The sequence below is a fragment of the Podarcis bocagei genome, assembly GCF_964188305.1.
Source record: "Podarcis bocagei genome assembly, chromosome: 4".
Classification (NCBI taxonomy): Eukaryota; Metazoa; Chordata; class Lepidosauria; order Squamata; family Lacertidae; genus Podarcis; species Podarcis bocagei.
This window is the reverse complement of record NC_138128.1, coordinates 43,901,385-43,922,037: the sequence shown is the minus strand read 5'-3', so window position 1 is coordinate 43,922,037 and position 20,653 is coordinate 43,901,385. Positions and strand designations below refer to the sequence as shown.

Sequence of the window (20,653 nt, the reverse complement as noted above, 5' to 3'; positions counted from 1 at the left end):
ATTTCTCCTGCTCAACATCTTTGCATCAACACCAATCTCCTCAAACTGTTTCCATAATTTACATGGAAAGTAAATGGTTAAGTCTACAAGGAGAGAAGGTTATTCTGGAGGAAGGAATATGGAAGCAGAAATGGATATCTTTGGAGTTGTGCCATTTTTGCCATATGCTGAAGGCTGCTTCATATGTTACAATTTCCTACACAGAGATTCATCTCCATGTAGCAAACCATGTATATATGTTGTAATGTATGAAGTGCTGGGGTTTTCGTGTTGAGAATACATTGGTGCTCATGTTTATAGAGGCAGTTCAATTCATGTATTCATAGTATAGGGAAATATACTGCTCTCCATACTTAAGGGAGGGCGTTTCCTACACTGGGATTTCATCAAAGGGAGACTAGGGACAACTCCATTTACTCCAAACTTTTCTATGTCCTCATAAAAAATGACTGAGCTTTGTAGGTTTGAACAATAAAAGATAGAGAATAAGCTTCCGAAAAACTTATAATTCCTGAGAACAATTTGTCAGATGAACAAGTTGCAGAATTGCTGGCCCTGCATACAGTGGTACCTCGCAAGACGAATGCCTCGCAAGACAAAAAACTCGCTAGACGAAAGGTTTTTCCGTTTTCGATTTGCCTCGCAAGACGAAATTTCCCTATGGGCTTGCTTCGCAAGACGAAAACGTCTCGCGGCTTTGTTTCCTTTGTCTAAAAACAAAGACATGTTTTGTTTATAAAGTTAATTTATTTTCCCTTCAATTTTTGAACTGCTCTTTACAGTATGTGTGACTTTAAAGAGCAGTTAATAAACTGTTGTTGTACCAAATTTGGCTTTGTTTGGACTTTTTTTGACCATAGGAACGCATTTATTGATTTTCAATGCATTCCTATGGGATTTCGTGATTCGCAAGACGAAAAATTCGTTAGACGACAAAACTTGCGGAACGAATTAATTTCGTCTTGCGGGGCACCACTGTATATGTTTTTGGGGAAAGCACAGGCTGTATTTGGGATGCTTTGGTTTGAGGGCACCTTGCCTTGGTCAGGACTTGGACTTAGTGGCACAACATACACCTTCCCAGTTCTCTTGTGCATTTGACTCCAACTCCAACTGCTAGGATTTGGAAATGAAGTAGGGGTGGAGAAGAGTCCTAACAGATAGAGAAATTACGAACCCCACAGCCCTCACTACTGATGGATCTCACATTTCTGGATAAAGCCACTGTGTGGTTATCGTCACTAGCTTTCTTGTAAGTGCCTCCCCTCAAAAAAATGGTGAAACTGTGCTGAGGCTTTTAGAGCCATAGTGAGCCCACAGTCAGGACTGGCCCAAGATATTATGTGGCCTGAGGTAAATTACAAGATTGGATCCCCTCCCAATTTCATGTACGGAGTATGACTAGACTGGCAGTTGAATCTTACTTCAACCCTGGTGATGGGATAGCATGCTCCACCACACCTGAGACACTAGAACAGATTTGGGGAGGCAGGAGAGGCCATGTAACCACAGAGGGGAATGGCTGGGGCTTGGAACAACCAGGAGATGCTACTGCTGCCCCTGAGCATCTGCCACCCAAGGCAGTTGCCTCACTCTGCTTAAAGGTAGGGCTGGCCCTGTTCACCGAAAGGACTGTCTTTTCTGCAGCCTTGCATCCAAGGGCAAACTGACAAGGGAAATGAAATGTACATTTCCTTTCTGAGACTAGGAAGGGCCAGCTAGTGGGCAGAGCATTCATGCTGCCTGAAACCTGCCCTAGACTGGGAATAGCATCTGTGTTGATAAAAGTAATATATGAAGCAGCCCTGGGAGAAGATTCTATTGCTGGGAAACCACCAGATGTAGTGTAGCGAACTTGCTGCCAGTCAACTATTTGGCTGTGTACCAAAGCTGGACAATGCAGGCTGTGTGGTCCCCAGATAGGCAACAGCCATAAAATTAAAAGAAAAAAATTCTGAGAGGCCAAGGAGAAGGGAAAAGAATGTAGGCTGGGGAACTGCCTGAGGCCAAAGACACAGAAGAATAGGCAAACTCCTTACATGGATGGCAACAGTTCCGGATACAAGGTCAACTTGGAGAACCTTTGGTACAGGTTTGAGTTTACAGATTATCTTTTAGTCCAACCACAGATGGGATCAGAGAAACTCCCTAGAAGCTGTGTTTCCAGGACTGTGGGGGCCTATACCAACAGGAAGGGGGTAGAAACCTCCCAACATGTGCAAAAGGCCCACTATTAAGCCTGCCTTGGAAAAGCAGAGGTGATATGACAGAAACATTTGAGAAGATGCACAGCCAAACTCCCCTTGCTCCCACACTAGGCAGTAGGGGTGAATTAAACACACAGGCCCCAGGCCAAGCCAGGGCCTTGCACCATACGGTTCCTATCTGGCCATGTCACACACTATTAAACCCAGATCAGAAACAGGATCTGGGAGAATGGAACATACTGAGCCTAGGACATCACAAGCTTCTTCTCCTATAAATAGGAACCATTTTCCAGTAGAGAGCAACTCTCACATTTTTTTTGGCAGTGAATTGGCCAATAAAAGCAGATGAAGATTATCCTATTACCATCATTTTAAATACAGAGCAGTTAACTCCACTGCAATAGAATTTAACCCCATTGCCTCCTGGACCCTGGACTCGGGTAGGGCTGGGAGAAAACCTCCCAGAAATCTGTATTCTCTGCAGACGACTTCAGCCTTATCCAACAATGTTTCACAACACGATGGCATGAGCAAAACAATGTCCAGCTTGCTCCAGAATTGCAATGTAAGCTTGTTGACACTTTCGAGTTACTGGGAAAAATTAACAAAAACACGTGCAACTTGTAAATGAGGGGGAAAACATGAAGAGCAGCTTCCAAACAGGTGCAGCTGATTATCCCAGGCAAATGTGCCTGTAAAAGGAGGGGGGAGAACATTTTCTTCACAAATTTTAAGAGCACTACAGACTTCCAGATAATAGGAAATCCCTGAAGCTTTCAAAAAGTGTTTTCTCATACAGTGTACCTGGTGTGACAGCTGCTTCTTTGCAGCTATGGGGGAGTTGTGGTTTTCCATTTGTGAAAATTCAAGTGAAATCTATCATTTTTTGGAAAGCTACTACTAGGTCCCGGGGTTCTCAAATATCTTTACAGGTTGAACACTTGGAAAGAATTCAAGGCTCCAATCAGTGCTGGAATATGGGGAAGTGTTTAACGCTAAGAAACAGTATATAAAATAAGCTGTTCCTCTGCTTGATGATTATTTCAGGATTGACTAATGACTTGTCCTGGTGCCAGACACCTTCAAGATGGCTCAGGAGGCTCGTTTTCTAAAGTTTGTGTCCATGGCATTCCATCAAATGGAGACTCTTTTCTCTGCAATACTTCTAGGGCTGGGAATTCAGAGTTGGGACAAACATAAATGAACTGTTGGACACCAAGACCAAACACTCCTAGATGTGATCATGCAATTAAATCATCGAGCAATTCCATCTACAATGGCTGACAATTGGAGAAAGAAGCTCTTAAAAGGAAGTAAAATGTGCTCATGATGTCAGCTGCAGCCTTTGCTCAGCAATCCTTGAATGCAAGCCAGGTTGCAGTTAGGTTGGAGGGGGGGGGTTCATCCCACAACTCGATCTTTGTTAGGTAAGGTGTCAGAACACTGAAGGCCACAATATTTAATCTAACCCCTACACAGCCAAATCTTTCCTTTCTTTCTCCTACCCTGCCCCCCAGCAGAGCAAGCAAGTTGACCAACAGAGGTAAAAAGTGAGGCAAGCGGCCATGCATGTATACTTAGGGATCAAGATTATCCAGCCTTCTTATTAGCACAGTGGCTCTTAAGAGCATTTTGACATGTGCTACAGCCTTATGGGCCGCTGTACTCAGCAGATGGTCTTGGGCTATTTAAATATTTGGAATATCTCAGAGTATCTGGAGACAACAGATAAAGGCAGATCGTGCTTCAGTTGGCAAAGGAAGAGATTTCTTAATCCAGAAGAGCTTTGCTATGAAGACTTGAGCCTCCTTGGATAATTCAGATAACTCTCATCAACTGATAATTTCTGATAGGAACAGGTAGACAGCAATAACAATAGAAGCCACCAAATATACATTGATATTCTGTTTACTAGGATTCAAGAGCAAGTGTACTCAAGTCTCTACAGTTTCTATGACTGTCAAGAGGAAAGCAGATAGATTTGTTAAGTCCTGGGCAGCATGAATCTGCAAGGGTGGATTTAGGGCTGTGCGAGCAGTGCACATGCACTGGGCCCTTAGCCAAAGGGGTACTGTCTCCAAGCCCGATAAGCAAGGGTCCTGGAGTGCTCCTTCATCTTCTCCAAAACCTAGTTAGCGCTTTCCCAGATCTGAGATGGAAGTAGGAGGGCTCCAGGACTCTGCCAGAGCCTTCATGCCTCCTTCCCAAAGCTGTCCACCTCCCTACCTGCCTTTGGGAAGGCAACACAAGGCTGCAGGGGTGCCAACTCAAGGGTGACAGGTTGGTGAACTTCAACTTGCTGCCTTTTTGGGGAAGACACTTCCTTGTAGTATATTCCAACAATACATTCCAAGGCGAGTTGCAGAAACCCAGTCTGATCTGGCATGTTACTGCCATAAAAGGTGGATCAGATATGGGTCTTTTGTGCTTCATTGATCACCCCAATTGCTTTTGCTTCTCTCCAACTTTTCATTTTCCACTTATCTCCATATACATAAAACAGAGTAAGGCCTGGTATTGGAAGCTGCCTTCCCTTGGCAACTGGTTATGATCCTGCAGGAAAACGCTGATAGGGTTCTTTCATTACCTATAGCTTATAGAGGGAGGAGGCAGTATTCTTTCTAGGAGGTGCTAAAATATGGCCTGGGCAGAATCTAGACCTGGGTGGAGTCTAAAGAATGACTGAAGGCAATTTGTTGATTTCCTTGTCAGTAAAAAAAAAAAAAGCACACCAACTACCAAACATCTGGAAAGGGTGAGTTCTTGTTCCAACCCATATGTGAATTTTGTTTTAAAACAGACTTACAAAGGTCTCTTGCTTCTGCCTTTGCTATTTAAGGCCAAGGAACTTTGACACTTGTTTTGAATAACAAAGAATATGCAGACTGAGCATCTGTACTACTTAGCCCTTTAGACACAATAAGAACAGTTCACCCAGTGGAAAAACTCTTTTCCTCCTTCCACTCCTCAAATTATCAGGCAAGCAGATATAGCACAAAATGCAGCCAAATTTGGATTCATGGTATTAGGGCTCAAATCAGAAAGAGGTGAATCTGAAAAAACATAGAATTTCCACAAGGATTCACCTCCTTCCAATCGGAAAAACTCTGGAAGCTCAATAGTTTTCTGGATACCTACTCGGCCACTCTCTGCTCATTAAGCTAATCGCTCTCTCTCACATACACCCTCATTCTTTTTAAACCCAGTGCCTCATTGTCACACTGAAACACAGTGGAACACTGCCTGAAGAGTCCACCATTAAATAAACTATTGATGTTCTTCTAGAATTCTCCCAGGGCTCTCGCGTCATTGCTGCTTTTGAGGCATCTAATCAGCTGTTTCCTCACTGAATGTTCAGAGATCCAGCAGCCCTTCAAGGAGAATGAAGAGGCCTGGACCACCCAGCCTCTCAAACTAGCCATGGAGGCAGCTTGTACAGTTCCCTTCTTAGGAAAAGTTTTGGACTCAACGTGATTCTTTGCATATCCAAATGAAAACATTTTACTCTGCTCCCCCACCCGCCATTTGTTTCTTCCAAATTATCCAGTTGGGCTGGCTCAGATGTATCAGCTCTCTTTTTCACACGTGCACAAACAGTGACATTGTCATAGGAGACAAGTGAAGACTGAATCTAAGGGCTAAAAACCAGATGTTTCCCCATCTTCCTGTGCAGAGCCATATTTTATCTATGGCTCTTCCCTGAATTTATAGCCAATGAAGAGATGTTACTACATTAGCTCATGGAGGGGGTGGATGATAAAACAAGAGAGGAAGAGCCAGACAAGGCCCGGAGAAGCTATCCAGAGCGCTGCAATCGGAGAAGCGTGACGAATGGGCAGTGTGGCTGCCGCGGGCTCCAGCAGAAAAGCAGATTGGCTGGCTAGGAGTGATTGGCCACAGCTGGAGGCAGCGTTTTACACACACACACAGCCCATCTGGAGCTCCTTAAAGGAGCTTCCCCAGGTGATCCGGTTTAGGGAGTGCCCAGCAGAAGGAAGGAAAGGGGTAACTGAGCATCTCAGACGGATCCATCCCCCATGCCCCCTAATTACTTAATGGAGGATTGTTGGAATCTGCTTTAACTTCTCCCTTCAAAGCTGCTCCTCTTGCTTCCTTGTCAATGGGTTTGCATTTCACTCCGAAAAGGAGTCTCCCCACCCGTTCTATTTCTTCTGGGTAATTCAATAGCTGCAGTTCCTGGCGTGATGACCCAGCTGTGCTGGAAGGAGCAAAGGTGACCTACCTCTCAAGCCCATTTCTCCCTAAATGTTACTCAACTACTCTTCTGTCCAGTGTGAATTGCCAGTCACAGCCTGTAGTTCATTGGTAGGAAAAAGCATTTCATGCAGCGCTATAATATCATGAAAGCAGTGGTGGTAGCATCCAGAATTCATGCAAATGTTACTTACAAGATCACAACCATATATATTATTAATTTGTCCCTACCATAGAGATCAATCAGAAGTTGAGTATGCCAAATACCAACCACAGCTCTAGTCTATAAAAAGTCATATTGATCTGTCCCAATTAGTGTGACCTACTTAAGCTTCCATAATTGCAAAGCCCCTGTGCTCGTCAGCACATTACTGGAACAATAATGCACACTAATAGGTGCACATGCAATAGGAAGTTAGACCATCAGTTCTATGAGTCTTGTCCTGGCTAAAAGATGAATTTTAAAAAATGTCAAGGCTATAATTACATATGGTTGTCTATTTTTTTGAAATTCACTGCAACCAGAGCTTCTGGATCACAACCGCCTGCAAATCCTATGCCATCTTGAGTTCATCAGAGAAGAAAGGGGTGGGGAAACATAAATAAAATAAAATGGGCTGTAGCCCTTAGCAGCCACTAAGTCAGGATCTCATTTGGAACTGGCCAAAACAGAAGAGCAAGAGGAGCTGTAGACAAGGAATGGCTAGACAGATGGGGAAGTGGTTTGGAGTCAAGCAAAGCACTGGAGTCAGACTGTATTCCTAGCAGCAGGTAGCGCCCCCACCAGTTATAGTAACCCCTGTGGCCACTTGAATGATAATCCAGATGCAAACTCACCCACTGTTCCTTCTTCCTTTGCTTTTCCTTCTTAACTGTGCAGGAATCCCGACAATGAAGAATTGATCTGTCATCAGAAACATGTCCCTCAAGACCCGGATGAAAGAATGAGCAATGACCCCATCAGCACCATGACCACAGCATTCCTTCCCACTCTCCTTCCTCACAGGAACTCCAGCAGCTTACATATACCGTTGCACAGAGCTGTTGTATAGCAGTTAACTATCTCACCCCTTGAACAAAATCCTACCTTAAAATTGGCTAAGAGAGCTCTGTGGGTGATAGCCCTTTGAGGGTAAAGTTTTAACTACAAGGTTTTTCAGACATGCTGTCTAGGAAATATGGTCTACTGATCTCAGTGGGGTTTATTCTGAGTGAGCATTCCTACTAAGGCTAAGCAAAAAGGGAAGTATTCTAGGTACCTGCCCAACAGATCTGGCACATCTTGTATTTCCTGGAGGTTCTGCAAATCTTGAGCATTTTCATAATGCAAAAATAAAACCATTTCATATGCACTAATATGGGGGTGTTGTGTTGTGGAGCAGAATCAGGATGGGGTATGCAAAGATGCCTTCAGCCATTGCAAATACCATGAAGAAATTAGAGCTGGTATATGCCTAGATCTAGACTCCCATGTCCAGCATAGAAGGCAGAGTTTTGTTTTATTTGTGTGTTTATTTACGAGTACAACCCACTTTACTAACATGAGTCAATCAGGACTGCTTACAGACAATAATTAAAACATGTGATCATACCCTTTGTTTTTCAGCTCAAGGAACATGAGGGTAGTGGTGGTTAAATCATTGTCTGCCTAAAATAAACACTTTAAAATGCAAATATAAGTAGCCTACATGAAAAGGAAAAAAAACTTCAAGAAAAATACATTCCAAGTACAGTGGTACCTCAGGTTACATACGCTTCAGGTTACAGACTCCGCTAACCCAGAAATAGTACCTCAGGTTAAGAACTTTGCTTCAGGATGAGAACAGAAATTGTGCTCTGGCGGTGTGGCAGCAGCGGGAGGCCCCATTAGCTAAAGTGGTGCTTCAGGTTAAGAACAGTTTCAGGTTAAGAACAGACCTCCAGAATGAATTAAGTACTTAACCCGAGGTACCACTGTATATCAGTAAATTGATTCAGTTTAAATTGAGATAGTAACATAATTATCATAAAGGTAAAGGTAAAGGGACCCCTGACCATTAGGTCCAGTCGTGGCCGACTCTGGGGTTGCGGCGCTCATCTTGCTTTATTGGCCAAGGGAGCCGGCGTACAGCTTCCAGGTCATGTGGCCAGCATGACTAAGCCGCTTCTGGCAAACCAGAGCAGTGCACGGAAACGCCGTTTACCTTCCCGCCAGAGCAGTACCTATTTATCTACTTGCACCCTGACGTGCTTTCGAACTGCTAGGTTGGCAGGAGATAATTATCATAGCTGGAGTGTAATCCAGAATCTCTTATACATTTGGGCTACTTGTTTTCATCTAAGAAAACTCTTTTGGAATCTGGACCCAGCAGCTCTGTTGGAAAGGAATACTTTATTCAGACAGGCAAATGATGATAAATGTCTTAAAGACAAATGTCAAAGGAAAAGGACAGGTGACAGTGGTACCAGTTATGTAATGCTTAAAGAAGGTTCAAATAAGGTTCCATGCATAATCTCAATGACACTTTTAATGGCCCTGGTTGGCCAGAATTTTTATCTGAGACCAAAAATAGATCTTTCTCCACCAGAATTTTTGGCCATTGGAATCTGGATGTCCTACCTGTATAGCAGTGTTTCCCAACCTTTTTTGGGCAAAGGCACACTTGTTTCATGAAAAAAATCTCGAGGCACACCACCATGCCAGATGGGGAAAGGTCACTTTTTACTTATGTAAAAAAAAATAAAAAAATAGTAACAGCATAGAAGGTAATGGTTAGGCTAGCATCCCTCTTCCAAATATGCTAGGTTTTTATTTGCAGGGACTGTTCTACATGGGAAAGCATTCAGCACTGTCATTCTCCCATCTGCCATCTGAATTGGTACTATTCTGGGTCAACTTACTCTGCTGCATGTGTAGATGAAAATGGCACCAAGTGTGGGGGAGGGGGCAGAACAGGTTTCAGATACAGGATATTAAGCATACACGTACTTCAGATTGAACTGGTTGCTTGCTTTGCAAGTTTTCATTTCCCAAATGACTGCCTTGGCAAGCGCAATACCTACCAGGCTCAACGCCGGTCTCGCGCTGCCGCTTCCCGCGCTCTCAAGGACCCAGGAGGAGGAAGGCGTGAAGGGAATCCCGAAGGCGCGAAAACCTCGCGCATGCGCAGGCCTTCCGCCTGCGACAGCCCAGTAGGCCGGCCGAAGCGAGCGGCGATGGGATGTGGGAGCTCGCTCGCTCGCCGCCCCGCGTATGCCTATGTGGGGCACGTTACAGCCCCGTGACGTCAGCGCCACGCAGGCAGCCAGGCAGGCAGACGGCGAGAGCCCCGCGCTGGGCGGCCTCTCCTCGCCGCCCTGCCTCTCTCCGCCCGACTCGCCCGCCTCCCTCCCACGGCACACCAGGCAACGTCTCGCGGCACACTAGTGTGCTGCGAAACACCGGTTGGGAAACACTGCTGTATAGTTTAATAAAAGTTGCCTGCAATAGAGTTCTTCATATTTTAAAAAAACAACATTTTATATACCACCTTCCATTAAATAAGTCCAAGGCAGATCATGACAATATAAAATACAATTCACCCACACCACTATGAACTCTGCAGGATCCAATAGCAGATAGAGGGACTCTGGCAGTTGTTCCTGAAATGCCCTGATATGACATCAGTAAATATAAGCCAATGATAAGAGAAGTAAAGAGATGGGAAGCAAAGGGACCAGAGACGAACGAAGAGAGTACATGCGCACACCAGTCAGCAGAAAAGGAGGGACAACCCGTGGAGGTTTCAAAATATGCTTGAACATTCTTTTTTCAGTGTTGTTCCTGTGAGGCACTATACCTGTGACTTGTTCACATGAAATTGATGAAGACAACAACCATGACCTGTGAACATGTGGGTTCTGCGTCATTCCAATATAAGAGGGAAATTGATAGATGGAGTGTTTAGCCATTTTTAACTGAACAAAATGATTTATTTATTTTTTGTTTAGATATGTCCAGTACTATGCACAGTGTAATAAACAAAATCTATCACTCCTATCACTTTGCACATACAGCTAATGATTTGCATCAGTGAATGAGCCATTCCAGACTAATAACTGCAAAGAGGATAATACTGCCTGATTGTCAACTCAAACACAATACTTTTCAATGCTGACTGGTCACACATCCCCCGGCGTCACTGAGCATTAATGATAAAGTGATATATGTACATGTGTAAGTCACATCTAAGTGGATGTATCGCTATCAAAGATTGATTAGAGAAAGGGATATACTGGGGCAGGTTTTAGATTCATGCTGCCAATCATTAGCTTCTTCAAAGTGGAGCAGACAGAATATTTTACAGTGTATAAGATGTACAGTGGTACCTCGGGTTAAGTACTTAATTCGTTCCAGAGGTCTGTACTTAACCTGAAACTGTTCTCAACCTGAAGCACCACTTTAGTTAATGGGGCCTCCTGCTGCTGCCGCGCTGCTGGAGCACGATTTCTGTTCTCATCCTGAAGCAAAGTTCTTAACCTGAAGCACTATTTCTGGGTTAGCGGAGTCTGTAACCTGAAGCGTATGTAACCTGAAGCGTATGTAACCCGAGGTACCACTGTATACATATAAGTCAATCTGATGTCAGGACAGAATCTCCGTATACCCTCTAACCCAGGGGATGTTCCCTGATGCATAAGAAATTAGGAATGTGAATATCTCACCGGCTATTATTTCTAATCATCTTGGCCCATTTTAAAATTAGATGGCTGAAGGTGCCTTTTTACAGAGATTGCACAGTGCTTTACTGAACACTGGAAAAATTTAGGCCACTGCTATGCCTGTCACAAAGCTCAGCTATCCAGTCTGTCCTGCTCCCTAACAATGTGCCAGTTCAGCTAATTGAAGTCAAATAACTTTCTAAAGGAAGTTGGAAGGCACTAATTAAAATCTGGTCTCTTGTGAATGGAAGCTTTGGCAAAACTGGATTTATTTCCATTTGACATTTCAATATTATTTTCCCCTTCAGCAGAGCTAGGCATGGTTGGCATGTGCAACTTTGCTGATGTTTGCAAGACATTTGGTGAAAGTATACTTACATAAGCAGGGGCAAGCTCTCTGTCTGTTAGTCAACGTGACTATGTTTACAGACAGTGGCACTAGAGTCCGCTGCAGTAAATGAAGATACAGTCATACCTCATGTTACAGCTGCTTCAGGTTACATGTTTTCAGGTTGCGGACTGTGGGAAACCTGGAAGTACAGGAACGGGTTACTTCCAGGTTTCGCGGCTCACACATGCGCAGAAGCGCCAAATCACACTGGCGCTTCAGGATGCGAACGCTTTGGGTTTCAGACGTGCCTCCGTCACGGATTACGTCTGCAACCTGAGGTTCCACTGTAGAACAGAAATAATGTCCTTTGTGTTGGCTCCCCATCCATTCTCTTCCCAGTATGAACCATGGAAAAGCAGCACTTAAGAGCTGGGCCACACTGCATGCATGGAGGATAATTCCATATAAAAGCTTTTTCTCACAGGGAAAGCCGTAAGACTATGAGATATTTGCAGTGACAGCAAGTGTTACGTAGTAATAGAAAGATCTCGGTTGGTTCCTTCAGTTTCTCATTTTTTCAGTCTTAAATTCAGTTCTCCACATTTCTGCAGCAATTTGAAAATTTCCTTTTAAAAAATCCACATGAGAATTCTTCAGCACTTTTGTGCAAAATTTCTCCTAGCGAACACATTTTTGTACACAATTTTGACTAATTTATGCAAGCAACTTCTCCCAGTACAATGCATTTTGGTATATTATTTTCACTTATATATTCATTTTCATGGACATTTTTGTCTAATATATGCATTTCTGTAAGCAATACTTAGTTGGTTAGTTGGAGAACTGCATCACAACGTTCAGTCAAGCACAGATTTTCAAGGATGGCTATGTTTTGATAAATCTGGCTTTAAATGCACATTGAATTCTTCTCCCATGCTTAGTGTTAGGCAAGGGCTTTGCAGAGTACATGGCCAGCCTGAGGCCTGACAGGTCAGCCGTGTTTGCACTCACCACAGCAGGCACTCCTAGTTGCAGGATGTTGGGATGGTAGCAGCAGCAGCACCACATCTGGCTGCCATTAATGAGCCTGCAGTCAGGTCATGTCCTTTCTGGCAGTAAATTCCTCCTCGGGGCAGCCCCAACAGAAGCCCTGCAGGGTCTCCTAGGCTCTTGCCTTCAAGACGGGCAGAGAAATGCTCATTTTGCCCTTCTCAAGGAAGTGATTAGTTAAATCAGCATGAGGCTTCCAATCCAGGCAGAGCCGGATGTCTGCACATATGGGGCCAAGAGTCACGTGCTGGGGGAGTGTTTCATATCCACAGTCTAGGCCCCAAGAAGTAATTTGTCCCTTCAAGCATGATAAATGCTGGGGCCACAAAACAATTCTGAGCTGCTTATTCATATGCTTTTGCTGACTAATCCATTAATTGATTAAATCTAAATAAATAGGCATGTCACTTCTTTGTTGCTTCTCTGACATAGTGATGTATGCTGACATAACTCATAGTATAAAAAGCAAATGTTACCATCCTTTGTTAGAACAGGCACCTTTAATATTTTCTTGTACATTCCCTATTATGGTAACGTACCAGAAATAAAATAGCCTAAAAAATGAACAAAACTTAACCAAAACTGGCACAAAATTCCCCACCACCAATTAATCAGTAACTAATCTACAGATGAAACTTTGCAGTCCCAATTAATATAGTTCTGGAAGTGATTGCAACACCCCCTATGGAAACCAAAAGCAGGGTCAATGCTAATCTTTCCACAGCCAGCTACAGAAAGGATGTACATTTTAGCACAACCTCTGACTGTTGCATGCCTCCTTTGCCTCACACACCAAGGGCAGGTGGCCCCCAGAAGTTTATCTATGAAAGGAACGCGGCCCTCAGGCTGAAAAAGCTTCCACACCCTTGAAGTAGAAGGAAATTTCCCTGCCCTGGGGTGCTACATTGAGTCATTGTTCCATATTTCATTGTTCCACCTGCACTTCCTCACCCTTGGCCACAACTGTAGGGTAAGCACACATGGTTCTGCCACTGGTGGCGGCAAGTCTCATACTCAATTTACAGTATTTGATAAACTTGAAATATATTACTAGTGCACTTGAAAATTTGTTTGAAGTGGGGGATATAAGCACTGAAAATAAATATAAGTGTGAACATGGAGGAAGATGGGGGGGAAAAACACCACAGCTTCCACCAATCAAAGAGACCAATGGCCTCTGCTAGGTCCCAGCTGAGGTGATGTTTTCATCCCCGAATGGCTTTCTCAGACACTCACTCACAAGCAAAACTGGCTCTGCTGCATTCCAAATAGGACACTGTCCAAACAGCCAGGTTTCAGAAATTGGCAGAGGACCAGCACTGGGACACTTAACTTGGGAGAGAAGTGAGGGCCAATTCACATGGCCCACAATTATTCCTAGGCCTGTGGCAGGTTCAAAACACATTACACTGGGCCACACAGCAAGATGAGAATCTAAATTACTCTATTTCATGGCCATATCATTCTCGCTGTTGGTGTATGATAAGGAAAATGGAGTGTGGGAAAAGCAGTCTGTCGTATGCTGAAAGGTGATCAAGCCATAGGGCTGGAACAGTCAAATAAAGGCTGCACACTGAAGGCTGGTTTTCTCTCAGAAACTGATCCACAGCCTTTAGCATAGGTACGAACACAGCCATTTAACAGATATTTACCTCTTATCTTTGCTCTTCTGTTTAGCCATATGGCAAGGCAGGGTAGTGGGAAAGGATAATAAAACACATTTTAACTACCCTAGCTTGTTATTTTCCCTGGAATAGCTGGAAGGTGCCATTTGTGCAAGAGGTTGAGCTTCATGCTCAGAGGCAGCTGTGTAGTCTACGTTCATCTGGTGGCAAAACAAGGCTTGATAAAGAAAGTGGTGATCCCATGAATGACCTGGGGCTCCTCCAGGCATCCTTTTTATTGTGCGTTCATGATTATTTGTGATCATGATGCTATTGGGGTGGCCACATGTGGCCCCACTTTCAATACTGTTTGCACCTGCAAATGTTTTGGAGAGGTGACACCGGTTCACTCCTGGTCAGTGGCTATCCTGTAATTTCCTGTCGAAATCCAGTAACTTTTTATACCACAAGTGTTCTGGTTTATTTTTGTCCCACTTTTGTTGCACTATAGTCACTCTGGGCAGCAATAATAATTGAGGGGAAATCACAGAACATACGGTACTAAAGCAGAATAAACCCACCAATTAGGCAATATTTTTGTGTGAAGAAGAGCACACCATGCTGGAGGGGCCCCTTGACACTTGGACAGTTTACTCCCTACACCTCACTCCACCCCAGAAAACCCCTGCCTGATGCATTTTTCTCCTGCAAGTATTTGTTCTCTGATCCTGAAGAAGCAGGTGCAATTGCCCCCTCAGCCAGTCATCTCATCCCATCCCATACACACAACCAAAATGATAGAATCCATCATAGGAAAGAGAAATATTTACATGGCTCTGTCTAGTTATATGTAAATATTATGTTCTACCTACTAAGAACACAGAGCTAAGTTACATTTATGAAATGAGAGATTAAACCTCCTAACAATTATCAGGCTACATCGATTTCACCCAAGGAGGCTGCGCGCAGCCCTGCCACTTGAAAGACGTTTTGCCTCACAGAGGCACCTGGAGCCGAAATCTTCTACCCTCCCAACATAAACACACTTTAAAAGGCCAAGAGACTGCAATAACCGGCTGCCCCCTCGGGCGCTAGGTCCCAGGCAAAAATGCAAGCAATGCCCTAGGCCTCTTTGAAACTGCCGTGCAGACTAGCACAGGAGGGGAAGACCCTCCCTTCTGGGGGAAGTTTGTTTACTGGAGAGTAAGCAAGTTGTCAGGGGAGATTCCAAGAGCTCAAGTGGGAATAAACAGCTGAGGGGATTATGTTACACAAAATGATAAATGGCTTGAAGGGATCCTGCCCAAACATCATGCAGGCACAAGTCTGGGGATCTGTCACAGCTAGGTGTCTTCTCAAGAGACTGGGAAAGCCTCCAGCCCTGGATGCCTCCTGTTTTCTCCCCACAAAGCGTGGGGCGCTGTCATGTTCAAAAGGCTGACATAGATGTTCATGTCACACAAACTCAGCATCCACCCAAAAACCTTGGGAACTAGGGATTCTTTTTAAACCTGGGCCTCGTTTCTGGTGAAAACCTGGGCACTTCTTGGTGGGGCTTTCCGCTGCCACCCACTGGCCAGAGGTGGGAGAACTAGATCCTTCTCTCCTGTCCTCCCACTAGCTAGGCAGGACATTTACGAGTGCCCTGCAGCTCTCCCCACTACCTCACAGCCTGTCAGTCATTCCAGGACCCATTTCATGGATAATTCAAACAACACCCGTAATAGAAACAGCCACTCGGCTCCATCTGGACCATTATCTCTTTTATATTTGCTCTTTAATATTTACTGGGTTCACACAAAGTGCATGTGCTGCTTTGGTTTCAAGGACACCAAATTTAGTAATTGCTGCATCCCTCCTACTAAAGCAAGTGAGGGCAGGGAGAGGGGAAGAAGCTTGAAATCCTTGCACGGCTATTTTGAGGAGTGCTAAAGAGCTACAAAAAGACTTGTGCTGCTTGTTAGGGCAGAGGCCCAGGGTGAAAGTCGTCAGACAATTTCTGCTAGGCCTGCATCTTAGAGGAAGGCAGTAGTAGCTGTTGCCTCTTGAAGAACAGCATCCCAGGGCTACATCTCTCAAAAAAACTGCAGCCCCCCCCATCAGATTTTTATTTTTTTTCAAATAAAGGGGAGCTTACTTCACAGGTGGCCAAATGCTCATCTGAAGGCTGGCTACACCCGGCAACGTAGCTAGCTACTGGCACCTAGAGATGGGCAAAACTGTCAATTTTGGTCTCTCGTTTTTCCAGTCTCAAGTTCACCTCTTGGCATTTACATATCAGCTTGCAGTTTTTTTAAAAAAAATGTTCTCACAAAAAAAGTATCAACATGTTAATGTGAGCTTCTCATATGCACAGTTTTGTGTGTAATTTTGCATACCCAACTGGCACAGACATTGATATCATTTCTGCACCATATTAAAACTTACCTGTTCACGCAGGAATTTTAAATGTTTGTAAGGGAATGGTTGTTTTAGCCTATTCTGCCTTTTCATAGTTGCCCCATGTGTATGTATTTTTAATGGGCTTATCTATTGTTTATGTATAAATTCAGTTGTTTAATGTCATACCCTGCTGCCCTGGTATCAGTTCTGATAAAGGGTAGGCTATATGCACATATTTTTAAATAAATAAATACTCATGGAACAGCTATTTTTCACTTCATTTTAAAGGGCATGTGCTAATCATTTTTCTTGTTGTTCTGGCTGCATTAAAATGCTGCTCAAAGCCACAGATCACCTCTTGCTGCTTAAATCAAATCCAGGAGTCTGTCTGTGTCCCAAGAAGCTGTTAAGCAACCCAACCCATTATTGCTGTTACGTGAGACCATCAAATAGAAGAATGAACACACTGTGGGTTTTCCTAGTATTTATTCCCCTTCTCTGACTTCTATCTTATTGGGCACAGATTTTGGTTTATGTGTAACACGGTCAGATTGTTGCTTTCTCTTGCATTCTGAAACTGGCAACATCCAAGTTGCCAGCAAAGCGAGGAGACACACTCTAGATTACATTTTAATTTGTGTAACATTTCCTGCCGACTGTGAGCTGCCATGGCTCAGGAGCCACCTGCTTTCTCTTCTCACCATGAAACAAGCAGCAATTTGTCCTACCAGAGTCTCAGCAATGAGGGCAGATCCTTGGCTCATGATGGCCTTGCAACCTTACCTGTTAGCGTGAGATTGGTGTAAGTGTTAGAAAACTGCTCCTTGAGGAGAACCAGGTGCATCTGAGCTGCCTTTTCCCTCTGTAGCTCCAACATGATGTCCGGGTGCTGGGCAATCTTGCAGCCTTTCTGTTTATCCAAGGCAATATCACTGCGAATGATGTCTGTGGTATAAAAGAACAAAAGGCTCAACAAAAAACTCACAGCTTTCAGTCCTTAGCAAAAGTCTCTATTCTTTAAGTTGAAACCAGACAAACTTGCCTGATGGGCAATGCATTCCCACCTGACCCTTGCAGGTCTGTGCTTCCTTCCAGTCAATCTTCCTCAGCATCTCATGTCTCTATAAGCTTCAGACCCCTGACGGCCAGCATTTTCATTCACCATTCATGCCTTCTTTCTAATGAGAAGTTTTGCTTGGACCAAGCCTGCACAAGTTCTGAGTCACCAAGCCAAACACAACAGCACATGGCCATTGACAACCTCATGTTTTTGCACCATGGCAGAACCTCACAACATCAGTCATACCAACAGGGGCTTAGTCATGTACACATCTCCCAGTGGGATTCATCCTATAGCCAACCAACAGAGTCTTGCTGCTGCTAAACAAAAACCAGAGTATGTAAGAGTATAAATGGCTAGAAATCTGACATTTTAAAATACAGAAACTGGTGGGAGAGTATTTCAATCGCCTTGAGATATTTTGATGAAGGGCAGTGTGTGTGTGTGTGTGTGTGTGTGTGTGTGTGTGTGTGAGAGAGAGAGAGAGAGAGAGAGAGAGAGAGAGAGAGAGAGATTTGCCAAGGCACTTCAGATACAACTGAAGAATAAGGCTGCCTGCAGCATAAAACTACTGAACTAGAGTTTATTAGCGAATTTGGGCTCAGATGAGATGGGGCATTTAGGTGTTCCATCGGCATAATAATGAAAAGCCTGTTAACATGAGATGCACTGTTGTAAATGGGTCACTTTGTTGTTAGCGTGTATACATTTGACTCTGCCTAGAAATGTAAAAGACCTATTGATACCTTTTGCATTTTGGTTCTAGTATTAAAATATTTCCCCCTCTGTTCAGGTCTGTGTGTGTCTCTCTGTGTGTATCTACCAAGTGAGGAAGTGGGCCCTAGTTACCTGAAAGCTTAGGCCATGATAATTTCTTAGGCTGCAGAGTGCCACAGGATTCTGTTGGTTCTGTTGCAGCAGATAAATATGGCTACCTGTCTTGACTTATAACTGGGAAATAGAACAGGATGACCCCTGCAGGACATCACAGGAAAGGTATCAGTGAATACGTAGATGAGCAGCTTCCTATCAGCATTTCAGAGACCTTGCAGGACTAAGTGGAATCACTCAAGAGTGGTCTCACAACTTCCCATTAGGTTCTATAGTCATCATGTCACCAGCACTTCATGATCAATGCTTGTAAAAGACCACAAATTAATGGAATAAAAGAGTGCCTGTCAAGCTGTAAGAATTTATGACCAAATGCCAATCAGTGCTGTCTCAGTCCCATGCTCATCACAAAAGTCACAGACTGGAGGCTATCTGAAGGCAAGGTTTCTATGCGCAGCTAGGGTTTTGCCAACAGCCATATTTTTACATTCTTCCCGGAATAATTGCTGATGAACCTCTCTCAATGCTACTAGATAGCCTGCTCAGGAAGAGAATTTAATGGCAGGCAGGGGGCTACCCACCACCAGTAAGTGAGTGAGAGGACCTCCTCCCTGCAGTGATAGATGGCGATTTAAAAACATTCCCTTATTTGGTGCACCATGGTCAGCCCTTTCTTAAAAATTGATAATTTCTGGGCATGCCTTCATAAGGTGACATCAGGCTGCTGAAATAGAGGTGGCCCTGAAACAGCTGTACAAGCTTGTTGATTGACTCTGCAGATTAAAATTATGTTTTATGCCAGCCCTCATTCTGCGTGCATGAACCCAAAACCAGCACACTTCCCATTATGCATGAAGGGCATCACTTTTACACACACACTCCTTATTCATCTGCTTATGAAGTTAAGAGAAGAGAGGGAACAAAAATCATGTGGTCTAGTTGCTAGGCAACTAGCTGAGATATTTTTCTCCCTTCCTCCTTGCCTCACCCAGTATCATTTAATCCTTTAAGTTTCGTGTAAATAAACAGATATGACATGGGCATATAGAACAGCACACATATTCTAGTGTACAGCGGAACCTCATGTTACTTACCGTCCTCCTTACAAATGCTTCGGGTTACGAGCTCCACTAACCCAGAAGTAGATGCTCCTGGTTGCAAACTTTGCCCAGGGATGCGAGCGGAAGTCACACACCAGCGGCGCAGTGGCAGTGGAAGACGCCATTAGCGAAAGCACATCTCATGTTAAGAACAGTTTCAGGTTACAAATGGACCTCCAGAACGAATTAAGTTCGTAACCGGAGGTACCACTGTATCTATAAATCATGCAAGATAAGCGTGTAGCTGAGTCAGACTGAAGTGTCCACTTCAAGTATCTGATTATGGGTGTCATGAAAGGCTACCAAATTGAGATAGATGAGAGAGAGAGATTAGATAGATAGATAGATAGATAGATAGATAGATAGATAGATAGATAGATAACACATTACTACCAGGGATGGGAAGAGACACCTGTGAGAATTTCTGCCTCAGGTGCCAAAATAACTTGCTCATTGACTTATAGAGGGCACCATTTGTTGTTCCATTTCAAGAGGCTGTTCCTGTTCCTTGTTTACCTTCAGCATACCCAGTAGAAAACCTGTAAGATAGGCTGATTATCATTCCCGTTTCACAAAATTAGGACTCATGAGCACTGTCTAACCCAGTCTTTCTCAACCTTGGGTCCCCGGATGTTGTTGAACTACTAATTCCACCATCCCTCACCACTTGCCCTGCTAGCTAAGAATGATGGTAGTTGTAGTCCAGCAATATCTGGGGACCCAAGGTTGAGAAAGGTGTGCCTAACTTAATTGAGTCCAGTCTATGCTTTCTTTTAAAATAAAAGTTATATTCAATTCTAATGGCGGACCCATTTCAGGGAAGACGATTGGAATGCTGCAATAACTAAGCATATAACCAGGGAGCCAGGAAATCCTTGGTTCAAATCTCAACTCAGCTCATTTGGTAGCCAAGTTCAGAAGAAGAGTTTGGACTTGATATCCTGCCTTTCACTCCCCTTAAGGAATCTCAAAGTGGCCAACAATCTCCTTTGGAGAATGTTGGTCACTTTGAGACTCCTTCGGGTAGTGATAAAGCAGGATATCAAATCTAAACTCTTCTGCTTTCCCTTCCTCCCCCACAACAAACACTCTGTGAGGTGAGTGAGGCTGAGAGACTTCAAAGAAGTGTGCCTAGCCCAAGGTCACCCAGCAGCTGCATGTGGAGGAGGGGGGAGGTGATCCTGGTTCACCAG

At 44.0% G+C, this 20,653-nt stretch overlaps 1 protein-coding gene across 1 annotated transcript in view; it reads right to left on the bottom strand.

Annotated features, from left to right (window-relative positions):
- Positions 1 to 20,653, bottom strand: part of HPSE2 (heparanase 2 (inactive)) — a 120,302-nt gene that overhangs the window by 85,656 nt on the left and 13,993 nt on the right. The window contains exon 3 of the mRNA XM_081192460.1: positions 17,253 to 17,414. Coding sequence (XP_081048586.1) covers positions 17,253 to 17,414 — 162 coding nt within the window. The remainder of the gene's footprint in view (positions 1 to 17,252; positions 17,415 to 20,653) is intronic.